Raw genomic sequence first — 13131 nt, forward strand, 5'->3', positions numbered from 1 at the left:
TTTCGGGTGAAGTTTGTCACATGTAAGATTACATGTACCATGTTTCATCACGACGCCACAATTTTTGCTTGAAGTTAAGTCATGTTAGAGATTATAATAAAGATTTATATACATATGTATATGGTTCGTTTTGAATAATGTTAAATTATACGAGTATATACTTAATTACTTACCCAATTAAGGGAGTTTTTAAATTGAGAAATCCGTTCAATTTCTTATTGATATTATTTTGCAATGGTGTTGTTAATGATTGTGCGGTGGTCTGTTGCTGTTGTTGCACTTTCGCAGGTGGAATTGTTGCATCCTGCATCTCTTGAGTAGAGGATTGTGGTAGTCTGAAAAATATAAAAATGCAAGCAAATGTTTATAAATAATATACATTCACTAACTTTTTAATAAGATTTTATATTATAACGTGAAATTTCTTTTTTGTGTAGAGAGCTAGTGATATCTACGCTTTTGTTCGGGAAAAAAATGGAAAAGTTGAAAATTAATGGGAAAATTGGCAGTTCTCATATTCGGAAGCAACACTTATTTAGGGTGTAATGAAATATATCGTGTGATCCAAGTAGAGGTACTTTGTTCAATAGCCTTTTTTTGACAGCTCACGCGTGAATCGTGTCAAGCTGTCATGTTATTTTTGTTCAGTATTGTTTGGCATTTCATCATGGAAAGACTTACGCCTAAACGATGTTTACAAATTGTTCAACATTATTACGAAATTTCATTTCTTTAAAGAATGTGTTTCGTGCGCTTCGCTCATCTTTTGGTCAACATAATCGGCCTACTCGCAACCCCATTACTCATCTTGAGACCCAACATTCATTTTCGGATAATGTTCGACCGAATAGACCACGTCCAGCACGCAGTGAAGAAAGTATAGTAGCCGTAGCTGAGAGTGTACACGAAGACCGTGGAGAGTCGATTCGGCGCCGCAGCAACTCGGACTGACGTATGGCACGACTTGGCGCTTATTTCGTCAAGATACAGCATAAACAAGAACTGAAGCCGCTCGACCTTTCCAAGCGATATCGCTTCGCTCTATGGGCTCTTGAAAAGTTCAAAGAAGATCAGACGTTTTCGAGTCAAAGCTGGCAATTCATCCTGAATAAATAACGGTTCGTGGTTTGTGGGCCGGTGGAATCGCGATCACACATCGTATTAATCAATCAATAATTATAAATAATTTAAATTAAATACAAGTTTTCGCGTTTGCTGTTTTCGTTTCGGCTTTTCCATTAATGGATGTAGTGATAATTGGAAAAATACAAAAATATGAAAATAAATACAGCGAGCAGTACGCAGCATTATAATCGCATATCAAATATTGCAAATTATTGCTTTTGAAAAACTGTTCAACTCATGGATATTATAGTCTTTCGTATCAAATTTTACTATCCGAAGCCTTATATAATTGTAATAATGCCTTTATGTACCCAAAATTGTGACACTGTGTTTTAAGCAGCTGCTTTATAAAATGTTATTTAAACTATATATGCAAGAAAGAAAGTAAGTGCAAGCGCTTATGACATCGCTCCTTAAACTTGTGGACCGGTGGAATCATTATCACACATCGCATTAATCAATGGATTTATTGAGAGAACTCTTCGGTAAGCAAATTATTTCGCGTTTTAAGCCGGTCGATTGGCCACCAAGAACATGTAATATCACACCGTTAGACTTTTTCCTGTGGAGGATATGCCAAGTCTAAAGTCTATGCGGACAATTAGACTCAACGGACGGACCATCTTAGTCATAGCCAGGGCCAATATTTGAAAGAGATAATCTTTAAAATATATGTGCCAAAGATAAACAATCCTATTGAATTTGAATTTTCTGTGTTTCTTCTTTAAAAAAAGTAGGGAACCTCGAAATGGATTCTCGTTTATATACTAGATTTTTTGTGTGATTGTTGAATAATATTTCTAATTCTTAATAGGCCTAATGATCCACCGCCATTTGGAATGCGTTATATCAGGTACGTGGATATGGAACTAGGTTAGGTTAGGTTAATCTGGTAGGCCAGAAAGTCATACATAGACCAGTTTTGGTCCTTTTCGATACCAGATGGAGTGCCGTCACGTAGTTAATGAGCAGTAATCATCCTTTAGAATGCCTGCGAATTTCAAAAGGTTTTGTGGCTTTACTAATAAAATATGGGACTAGAGTAAGTACCGATTATTCATTTTGGGCACTAGCGAAAACTATTATGAGGGAAATACGCCCTCTGATTTTCATTAAAATATTATGGTTATTTACCGATATTTTCAGTAAAAAGTTTGACAAAGCTGCTAGAATTCTTATGTTCGGTACTCGCGGTCTGGAAGAGTTCTAATCGACTATCTAAATGACTTAAAATCGGTTTCGGTTTTTAGACTACCAATGCTGCAACTGTGCAAAGTTTTATTTCGATATCTTCATTGGTTCATAATTCATATATATATTTTATTTTCATATACTTGCCTTAAACTATAACTACTGGAGTCCTCATCCTCATTGGGTTCGATAAACTGCAGCTGCGAACGTTTGTGGCGCCACCAGAGATAGCCTCCAGCAAGGAATAACGCGATAGCAATTATGATGCCCAATACTGCAAGGCAAGCTATCAATATTATGTTTGCCATATTCCTGTAAAGAAACGAAAACAAGAAAAAACCACAGCACAATTAAGAATCGGTTACTAAATATTATATTTAGTTTACACAAAAAGCTACATACGCACGAAAACTTAGATTAGAATTGGAAGAAATTTTATAGAGAGCGGGGAAGCCCTAGGTTATTACCAGTATGCTGGAAAAGCATATTGCTGGTGAATTTATACTCACATTTTACTACATTAATTTTTAAACGAATACAAATCTAGGGTGTAAATTTGGCTGTGTTTTTTGATAAAGTAGCAATCAGCTGTTGATCTTACCAACTTCTTATGATTAGCAAAAACCCAAAATGTATAACTGATATTTAATCGAGTAGTCGGCTGTGTGAAAGACAAAAAGTGGTTTCTCAATTATAATAATGTATTAAATTAATTTGGCTGTGGGGCTGAAGGCTATTAAACTGTTTGTAGTTTTGGAAGAATCGACATTCTTCAATGCAACGTTGTTATTGTGTTCAAAGTTCCCGGTTTCGATTGACACAATTTGAAATGAGAAAAAATTCGGATGATCAATAAAAAAAGGCTTTCATAGTCTCGGAGAAGCAAATATATGTAGATAGATATAAAAACGTAGGAAGAAATATACATATATATATTTATTACTAAGTATGAAGGAAACTTTACATAACAAAAATATGGTACAGGCGTTGAACCAGGGGGTATAGATTAAGTTAGGTTCTAAGGCTGTTCCCTAAAAGGAAACACACTTAGACTATTAAGAACAGTCCTTAGTTTGACCGCGTGAATACCGATGGGACAGTGGCCAATTAGGACACCTATGACTAGGGAAAGATTGACCTTACTGAGGACGAAGAGTTCCCTTGACCTCATGCGAGTTACTTTGAAAAGAAAAGGCAGTGACAAGTGGGTATAGTACGGCTAATTTTCGTCTTAAGAAATTTTATCTGCTCTAGAGGACAAAAGAGAGTATAGAAACCGCAACCAAAACTACCCAGTGGAGAACTGGCATGACGACATTTAATAAAGATAATAATATGATAAAGGAAACGATACCAAAACGCATGTCGATGGAGAATGTTCGTTGATTGGTGTTTAATCAGTTGGCATTTGTAATATAAAGATTAATATTGTTTATGCCACACGATGATATATGCATATAAATGTAAAACTTATTATAAGATTCAATAATAATATAATTAATAATATATAATTTAAGTTCTTTTCAAAGGAGGATATTTCCATTTTTATTTATTTTTTAAACTAGGTATGCAATCTTGTCCTTAGTACTAATGTATAAAATTTTGTGCCTTGGATTATTAACTAAACGAGTTTTTTTCAAAGTAAAAAAAATGAGCGTCCGTATTTTTACCCATAAAAATATAGCTTTGTTCATTTCATAACATAAAAGAATAAAATAAAAAAATTTAAAACAAGTAAGGAAAGGCTAAGTTCGGGTGCAACCGAACATTTTGTACTCTCGCAATTTATTGATATAGTTTTTTTAAGATAACATACAATTTGACCCATATATTCGGCATAAAGTCCAATAGAAAAACGAAAATCATCATATATAGTACTATGAGGGCTGAGGTAATTCCTGAACCGATCTCACTCATTTTCACCACCAACATACATTATATCTATAATTATATGCTCATTTAATTTGGCTAAGATATTTCACATATTAACCAATTTATAAGCTATTAAGCCCATCGTATTTTTGAAAATCCTATTATTAGGTATATAAAAGGTAGGGGAAGTTATGACCCGACTTTCAAATTTTTTTCTGATACAGAGACACACTATTAGAAGAAAAAGAATTTCTATGAATTAAATTAAGATATCTGAGAGATTTACCGATATTTTCGGTGAAAAATTGCCCAAGGCACTGAGTTCTCCAATTTCGATATCCGGGGCATTGAAAAGTTATAGTCCGATTTCGACAATTTTTTCACAAGAGATGCCACAGATCATATACAGTATTTGTGTAAAATTTTATTTCGCTATCTTCATTGGTTCCTTATGTACATATTATAAAGTGAAGGAATAAGATGGAATTCATAATTTAGTTATATGGGAAGTTATCGTTTTTGTGAACCGATTTCATCCAGTTTCTCCACGTGTCATCAGGGTGTGAAGAAAATATTACACACCGAATTTCATTGAAATCGGTCGAGTAGTTCCTGAGATATGGTTTTTGGATCATAAGTGGGCGAAACCTATTTAGGGGCAGGACCACGCCCAATTCCCCAAAAAAATTACATCCAAATATGGCCCTTACTAGAGCGTTCCTTTGTACCAAATTTTACGTTTATAACTTTATTTATGGCTTAGTTATGACACTTTATGTGTTTTCGGTTTTCTCCATTTTGTGGGCAGTGGTCTGATTTTGCCCATCGTCGAAAGCAACCCATTCACGGTTCCAAGGAACATATGTGCCAGGTTTCGTCAAGATATCTCAATTTTTATTCAAGTTATCGCTTGCACGGACAGACGGACGGACAGACATCCGGATTTCAACTCTTCTCCTCATCATTTTGATATATGTAACCTTATATCTAACTCTTTTATTTCTGGGTGACACAAGCAAGCGTTATGTGAACAAAACTATTATACGCTCTTTAGCAACTTTGTTGCGCGAGTATAAAAATATAATAAGGTCAATTCAAAGTACTGGAAGAAGACTGGATACTAAACGATATAAAAAGCATGGAATAGAATTATGTACAATAGACTGGATGGATGGTATACATACCGGATTACAATCTTTGAAGAGTATTTTTCTCTTTAAGGAACTGGTATGTGGTTCAACGACAGTCGAATTGAAGTCCTATGAAAACTATAGATTTGAAACTGACAGAGAACAACATATGTATGTAGATATGTCATTACTAAATTAGTGAGAGCCGTTCGTGAGAGATCCAACATTGTGATTGCTGTTGCTTCTTCTGGAATAGCAGTCACGTTGTTAGAAGGAATGCATATCACAAGGTGTTTGACCAGAGAGTGAAATCCATGCTCCAAAATACATAACCAATAAAAAATCATTAAAAAGCTTTATTTTTTATATTATTCTAATAAAAACGTTAACTCCCAGTGGAGAACTGGCATGACGACATTTAATAAAGATAATAATATGATAAAGGAAACGATACCAAAACGCATGTCGATGGAGAATGTTCGTTGATTGGTGTTTAATCAGTTGGCATTTGTAATATAAAGATTAATATTGTTTATGCCACACGATGATATATGCATATAAATGTAAAACTTATTATAAGATTCAATAATAATATAATTAATAATATATAATTTAAGTTCTTTTCAAAGGAGGATATTTCCATTTTTATTTATTTTTTAAACTAGGTATGCAATCTTGTCCTTAGTACTAATGTATAAAATTTTGTGCCTTGGATTATTAACTAAACGAGTTTTTTTCAAAGTAAAAAAAATGAGCGTCCGTATTTTTACCCATAAAAATATAGCTTTGTTCATTTCATAACATAAAAGAATAAAATAAAAAAATTTAAAACAAGTAAGGAAAGGCTAAGTTCGGGTGCAACCGAACATTTTGTACTCTCGCAATTTATTGATATAGTTTTTTTAAGATAACATACAATTTGACCCATATATTCGGCATAAAGTCCAATAGAAAAACGAAAATCATCATATATAGTACTATGAGGGCTGAGGTAATTCCTGAACCGATCTCACTCATTTTCACCACCAACATACATTATATCTATAATTATATGCTCATTTAATTTGGCTAAGATATTTCACATATTAACCAATTTATAAGCTATTAAGCCCATCGTATTTTTGAAAATCCTATTATTAGGTATATAAAAGGTAGGGGAAGTTATGACCCGACTTTCAAATTTTTTTCTGATACAGAGACACACTATTAGAAGAAAAAGAATTTCTATGAATTAAATTAAGATATCTGAGAGATTTACCGATATTTTCGGTGAAAAATTGCCCAAGGCACTGAGTTCTCCAATTTCGATATCCGGGGCATTGAAAAGTTATAGTCCGATTTCGACAATTTTTTCACAAGAGATGCCACAGATCATATACAGTATTTGTGTAAAATTTTATTTCGCTATCTTCATTGGTTCCTTATGTACATATTATAAAGTGAAGGAATAAGATGGAATTCATAATTTAGTTATATGGGAAGTTATCGTTTTTGTGAACCGATTTCATCCAGTTTCTCCACGTGTCATCAGGGTGTGAAGAAAATATTACACACCGAATTTCATTGAAATCGGTCGAGTAGTTCCTGAGATATGGTTTTTGGATCATAAGTGGGCGAAACCTATTTAGGGGCAGGACCACGCCCAATTCCCCAAAAAAATTACATCCAAATATGGCCCTTACTAGAGCGTTCCTTTGTACCAAATTTTACGTTTATAACTTTATTTATGGCTTAGTTATGACACTTTATGTGTTTTCGGTTTTCTCCATTTTGTGGGCAGTGGTCTGATTTTGCCCATCGTCGAAAGCAACCCATTCACGGTTCCAAGGAACATATGTGCCAGGTTTCGTCAAGATATCTCAATTTTTATTCAAGTTATCGCTTGCACGGACAGACGGACGGACAGACATCCGGATTTCAACTCTTCTCCTCATCATTTTGATATATGTAACCTTATATCTAACTCTTTTATTTCTGGGTGACACAAGCAAGCGTTATGTGAACAAAACTATTATACGCTCTTTAGCAACTTTGTTGCGCGAGTATAAAAATATAATAAGGTCAATTCAAAGTACTGGAAGAAGACTGGATACTAAACGATATAAAAAGCATGGAATAGAATTATGTACAATAGACTGGATGGATGGTATACATACCGGATTACAATCTTTGAAGAGTATTTTTCTCTTTAAGGAACTGGTATGTGGTTCAACGACAGTCGAATTGAAGTCCTATGAAAACTATAGATTTGAAACTGACAGAGAACAACATATGTATGTAGATATGTCATTACTAAATTAGTGAGAGCCGTTCGTGAGAGATCCAACATTGTGATTGCTGTTGCTTCTTCTGGAATAGCAGTCACGTTGTTAGAAGGAATGCATATCACAAGGTGTTTGACCAGAGAGTGAAATCCATGCTCCAAAATACATAACCAATAAAAAATCATTAAAAAGCTTTATTTTTTATATTATTCTAATAAAAACGTTAACTCAATAAAATCAAAAATCTCTTGATTTACTGCCTCTAAGGGGGAAGAAACTTCACCGCTGTGTCAGCTATTTTTTTAATATAAAGTAATATGTGCTGCAAATAAATTAATTCTCTGACACATATTGGAACTACATTATTTGATCTTGAAAGTGCTAACATGTAAACTACCTTATTTAATGTCCTTGTGGTCCGGCGGTAATGTTTCAAAGACTTTCCTGCGCAAGTATTGCTGCGTTACCGGTAAGTGTTTCAAAGCATATGAATTTGTGTGCCTGATGGGTTCGCTATAGACTACAGCACACTGTCAATAGCATGGAAGATACTTTGCAGTTTTTGTTTTGTATTGAAGTTTTTTTATTAAATCTACAGCATGTCAAAATGCTTACGGTTTATCTTAATTTCCTCAATTATGTTCAGCGTCAGATGCAAAAAATCAGTTTTAGAACGATTTTGTTTCCACTTATTTTTACTTGGTATTCTTAAGCCATATCTTTTTAAATATTTTTAGTTTTAACTAGCTTATTATGTTTCACAATAATGTAATAACTGTCAATTATTAGAAATATGAAACGTTTTTTGACAATACGCACATTTACATAAAACTTTGACAAATATCAAATGACAATGACGTCCAAAAACACACTAATAACACTTAAGCCGAAAAAGAAACGTTGTTTCGGTATTTTACAGCTTCATTTACAAAAAATTCGTGATCACTTCTATTTAATTCGTTGATGTATGATTTACTTAGGGCGTAATATTTGTTTGTTACCTCAATTTTTATAAAAATTTAAATCTTTAGTCATTTTATTAAACTTTGTTTGCTTACAATTACTCACTTTACGCTTTGGTTTGGGTATACTGATAACACTTTATGCACTATTTGAAGGCATTTTCATATATGTATGTAGTATACTTAACACTGAATATGCGCGAAATGAATATTATGCTTAAATGTAGTTTGTTCTAAACATTAATATAAAGCAAAATGTTCTGTATGTTTAGCATTCATTTTATATATATTTCCATTTGAGCGCTTAAATTACGTTTGTTTGTGTATAACTTTTTTTGTAAATAAATTACGTCTTAAATCGGAGTGTGTTTTTTCTTGTAGGTTTGCGCGAAGTATTTTTTTTGTATTTTGTTTCATTCTATTTTTTTTATTTTATTTTTTTTTTTTCATTTTCATTTATTTTAATTTTATTTTCTTTCGTAGTAGTTTTAAATTATTATATTTAGTTAAATGTTACAGTATATCCTTGCTTTGATATTGATATTAATTTTTTTGTTTTATTGTTACTTTAGTACTCGCTATATTTGTTTTAAATTTTTTTGGTTTTTTGTTTTTGTGTTTTGATGCATTACGAAAAGGTACGTGTGAATCACATTATTATTTTTTTTTGTTGTTCACTGCGTTGGTATGCGTCTGAAAGTAAATAAAAGAACAGTAATGTAGAAATGTGACACTAACGAAGTTCAGTAACGAGAAAATTAAATATAATTATAAACAAGTAAGGAAGGGCTAAGTTCGGGTGTAACCGAACATTTTATACTCTCGCAATTTATTTATTTAACTTTATTTATATTATATAATACACAATTTGACCCACATATTCGTCATATATATTGTATAAAGTCCATTGAAAGTTGGAAACCATAATATTAGGTTAAAAGCACCGAGGTCCTCATGTTCGATATATGGGGCCTTAAAAACCTATGGTCCGATTTCGGCGATTTTTAGAATGGGGCTGCCACACTATTAGCATAGTATTTGTGCAAAGTTCTACATCGATATCTTCACTAGTGCTTACTTTATATATTGTAAAGTAAACGATTCAGATCGTCCTCAAAGTTCTGGTATATAGGAAGTAGGCGTGGTTGTGAAGCGATTTGGCCTATTTTCACAACATATTATTGGAATGTAAGGAAACTATTACAAACCATGTTTCATTGAAATCGGTCGAGTAGTTCCTGAGTTATGGTTTTTGACCCATAAGTGGGTGACGCCTCGCCCATTTTCCATTTTGTAAAAAAAATCTGAGTGCAGCTTTCATCTGCCATTTCTTAAGTGAAGTTTAGTGTTTCTGACGTTTTTCGTTAGTGAGTTAACCCACTTTTAGTAATTTTCAACCTAACTTTTGTATGGGAGGTGGGCGTGGTTATGATCGGATTTTTTCATTTTTGAACTGTATTAGGAAGTGGCTAAAAAAAACGACTGCAAAAAGTTTGGTTTATATAGCTCTATTGGTTTGCGAGGTATGTACAAAAAACTTAGTAGGGGGCGGGGCCACGCTCACTTCCCCAAAAAAATTACATCCAAATATGCCCCTTCATAGTGCGATCCTTCATACCAAATTTTATTTCAATAGCTTTATTTATGGCTTAGTTATGGCACTTTATGTGTTTTCGGTTTTCGCAATTTTGTGGGCGTGCCAGTGGTCCGATTTTTGAAAGCAACCTTCCTATGGTGCCAAGAAATAAGTGTGCCAAGTTTCATCAAGATATCTTAATTTTTACTCAAGTTACAGCTTGCACAGACGGACGGACGGACGGACGGACAGACAGACATTCGGATTTGAACTCCACTCTTCACCCTGATCACTTTGGTATATATAACCCTATATCTAACTCGTTTAGTTTTGGGTGTTACAAACAACCGTTATGTGAACAAAACTATAACACTCTCTTTAGCAACATTTGTTGCGAGAGTATAAATATAAAGAAATATATAAAATACATAAATACGATAAATATAAATAAATAAAAAGGTATAAAATAAATAAATTACTAATTAAAATTTTTAGATTTTTAATTTAAAGTAAAGTATAGAATATAAATAAAAATGAAAATATAACAAATATAAATAAAAAAATATAAAATAAATAAATAATTTAAATTAAATACAACTTTCCGCAATTGATGTTTTCGTTTCGGTTCTTTTATTAATGGATGTAGTGATAATTGGAAAAATACAAAAATATGAAAATAAGTACAGCGAGCAGTACGCAGCATTATAATCGCATATCAAATATTGCAAATTATTGCGTTTGAAAAACTCAACTCATGGATATTAAGTCTTTCGTATCAACTTTTACTATCCGAAGCCTTATATAATTGTTGCTATATGCCTTTATGTACCTAAAATTGTGACACTGTGCTTTAAGCAGCTGCTTTATAAAATGTTATTGAAACTCTATATGCAAGAAAGAAAGCAAGTGCAAGCGCTTATGACATCGCTCCTTAAACTTACACCATCTGTGCGGCATTACATGCGTAAGCCATATACCACTATTTAAACACTAAAAATTGTTTTTCTTCAAGCATTTAAACACTTAGTAGCCAAAACTAATGCATTTTAGCAATAATATTGCTCAATTTCTAATGGCATTATACGCACAAAAGTGCTTTTAGATATTTTGTATTAACACTGCTTTTACGTGATCAGTGTCATTCTAACGCTGTATAGTCGTAGCTTCTTTTATCGACAAACATATGTGCATGTACAGCGACCGTCGCTCACACTATCTTGCTATTTTGTTAAACTGTATTATGCACAGTCCTTTATGTAAATATGTCGGTACTTCAGTTGCAATGTGTTTTGCTTGCATTTTGAAAACATTAACTTTTTCATAATATATTTTGTATGGAATATTTTTGTTGCTTTTTTAACTCTATATTCAATCCAAAGTGTTATTAGAAGTCAGGAATTGTTTGTGAAGCAACACATATGCGCATTGGTTAAACGTTACTTACATGAGCCTGCTTCACAATGTAGTTGCTACCAAATCATAACTGCTATCATTATCAATGTTTTTTTGTTATATATATATGTGTGTGTGTGTGTGTTTCCTTTCCGTTTTACATACGTACACATGTAGCTTATGGAAGTTGTGTGTCATCATGCACTCCCCCTCATACGCATTCATGAATAAACAATAGCAACATGGGAATGCGACTCTGTCAGTGCACTCCAATACGTGAAAATTAATATATTTTATATTTATTATTACGCACGGCACAACACACAGCACATATGGCACAACAAAAATACACGCTAACGTATTGTTTTTGTTACTTCCTTCCCACTTGAATTCAATACGTTTTCTCATTATTGTAACAATCACATCAAAACCAGCGTAGCTATTTGCCTTTCCTTTAAATTACCGTTGCATAGTCCCGTTACTGCTAATATTTTAATGCTGATTACATATGCAATATCCATATGTTGGTGTGTAGGTCGTACTACGTGAGTTTGCAACACCATTCTCAAATCACAGTTTTTTTAATGCACTGTTATGTAGTTTTCACGTCATTAGCTATGGATTACTACCTCTAAAAACGTAATTTGCCTGTTAATCATAATATATGCTTAATTTTAATTATTAATTGTTATAGATTTATATGAATGTTAGAGAAAATGTTTGTATATACATAACTAACTCTCTTCTGAATAATTTCGTTGGTTGTACGTTTCAAACGTAACCAAAAATATGAACTGTTTGAGTCTTCACCAAGTTAACATGGCTCGGTCATATTTTATCCCTTACTTCATGGCTTTCGTTAACGTTCACATCGTAGCATAAGTTGCCGAAAGAGAGCAAGCGCCAGCACTTCGTTATTGTGTACGCGTTTCGCTGTCGAGCTTGCATACATTTTCAACTGTTGGCTGATTACAGTAATGACGACTCCACTTTTTTTCGAAACAGGAAGAAAATTTTCCACCATGACGCACATACTGTTCAATGCCATGCGCTCTCTTTTGCTCTTATCAACTAACGGTAGAATTGGCTAAAACGTAAGCAATGGTGTTGTAAGCATACCATAAACCGTTACTATGAGAGTCGGATCTACCTTAAGGAGTTAGGTGGGTTTCAAAATTATATGTAAGAAGCTGCACTCAGATATTTAAAAAAATGGTAAACTGGCCAATTATTGGTGAAAAACCATATCTTAGGAACTACTCCACCGCATTCAATGAAATTCGGTATATAATACTTGTTCGGCTTCCTGATATTTCCGAAATGGGCGAAATTGGTTAGCAACAACGTCTACTTCCCATATAACTTAATTTTGAATTCCATCCGATTCTTTTACTTTATAATATATATTAGGAACTAATGATCATAGCGGAATAAAACTTTACGCAAATACTGTATTTGAGGTGCGGCATCGCTTGTGGAAGAATTGACGAAATCGGATTATAACTTTTCAATGCCCCGGATATCGAACATAAGGAACGCAGTGCCTAAGGGTGTTTTTTCACCGAAAATATCAGTAAATCTCTTAGATATTTTAATGTATTTCAGAGGGAATCTTTTTC

At 33.3% G+C, this 13131-nt stretch overlaps 1 protein-coding gene across 8 annotated transcripts in view; it reads right to left on the minus strand.

The window, feature by feature from the left end:
- Positions 1 to 12338, minus strand: part of LOC105219319 (synaptotagmin-7) — a 70798-nt gene extending 58460 nt beyond the window's left edge. For 5 of the 8 annotated variants that reach the window (XR_003752998.2, XR_008472179.1, XR_008472177.1 and 2 more), the window contains exons 1-4: positions 11976 to 12174; positions 7980 to 9237; positions 2464 to 2628; positions 174 to 335 (exon numbers count right to left, since the gene is read on the minus strand). Coding sequence is in view for 4 of the 8 variants with exons in the window: in XM_054235583.1 (XP_054091558.1) it covers positions 174 to 335; positions 2464 to 2624 (323 nt within the window). In the remaining 4 variants the exon portion in view is untranslated. Of the gene's footprint in view, positions 1 to 173; positions 336 to 2463; positions 2629 to 5372; positions 5478 to 7979; positions 9238 to 11975; positions 12187 to 12251 lie in introns of those variants that run through there. The other 3 variants (XM_054235584.1, XM_054235590.1, XM_054235585.1) reach the window with 3 other exon arrangements.
- Positions 12339 to 13131: the final 793 nt, after the last annotated feature.

This window comes from Zeugodacus cucurbitae, chromosome X (genome assembly GCF_028554725.1).
Source record: "Zeugodacus cucurbitae isolate PBARC_wt_2022May chromosome X, idZeuCucr1.2, whole genome shotgun sequence".
NCBI classification, from domain to species: domain Eukaryota; kingdom Metazoa; phylum Arthropoda; class Insecta; order Diptera; family Tephritidae; genus Zeugodacus; species Zeugodacus cucurbitae.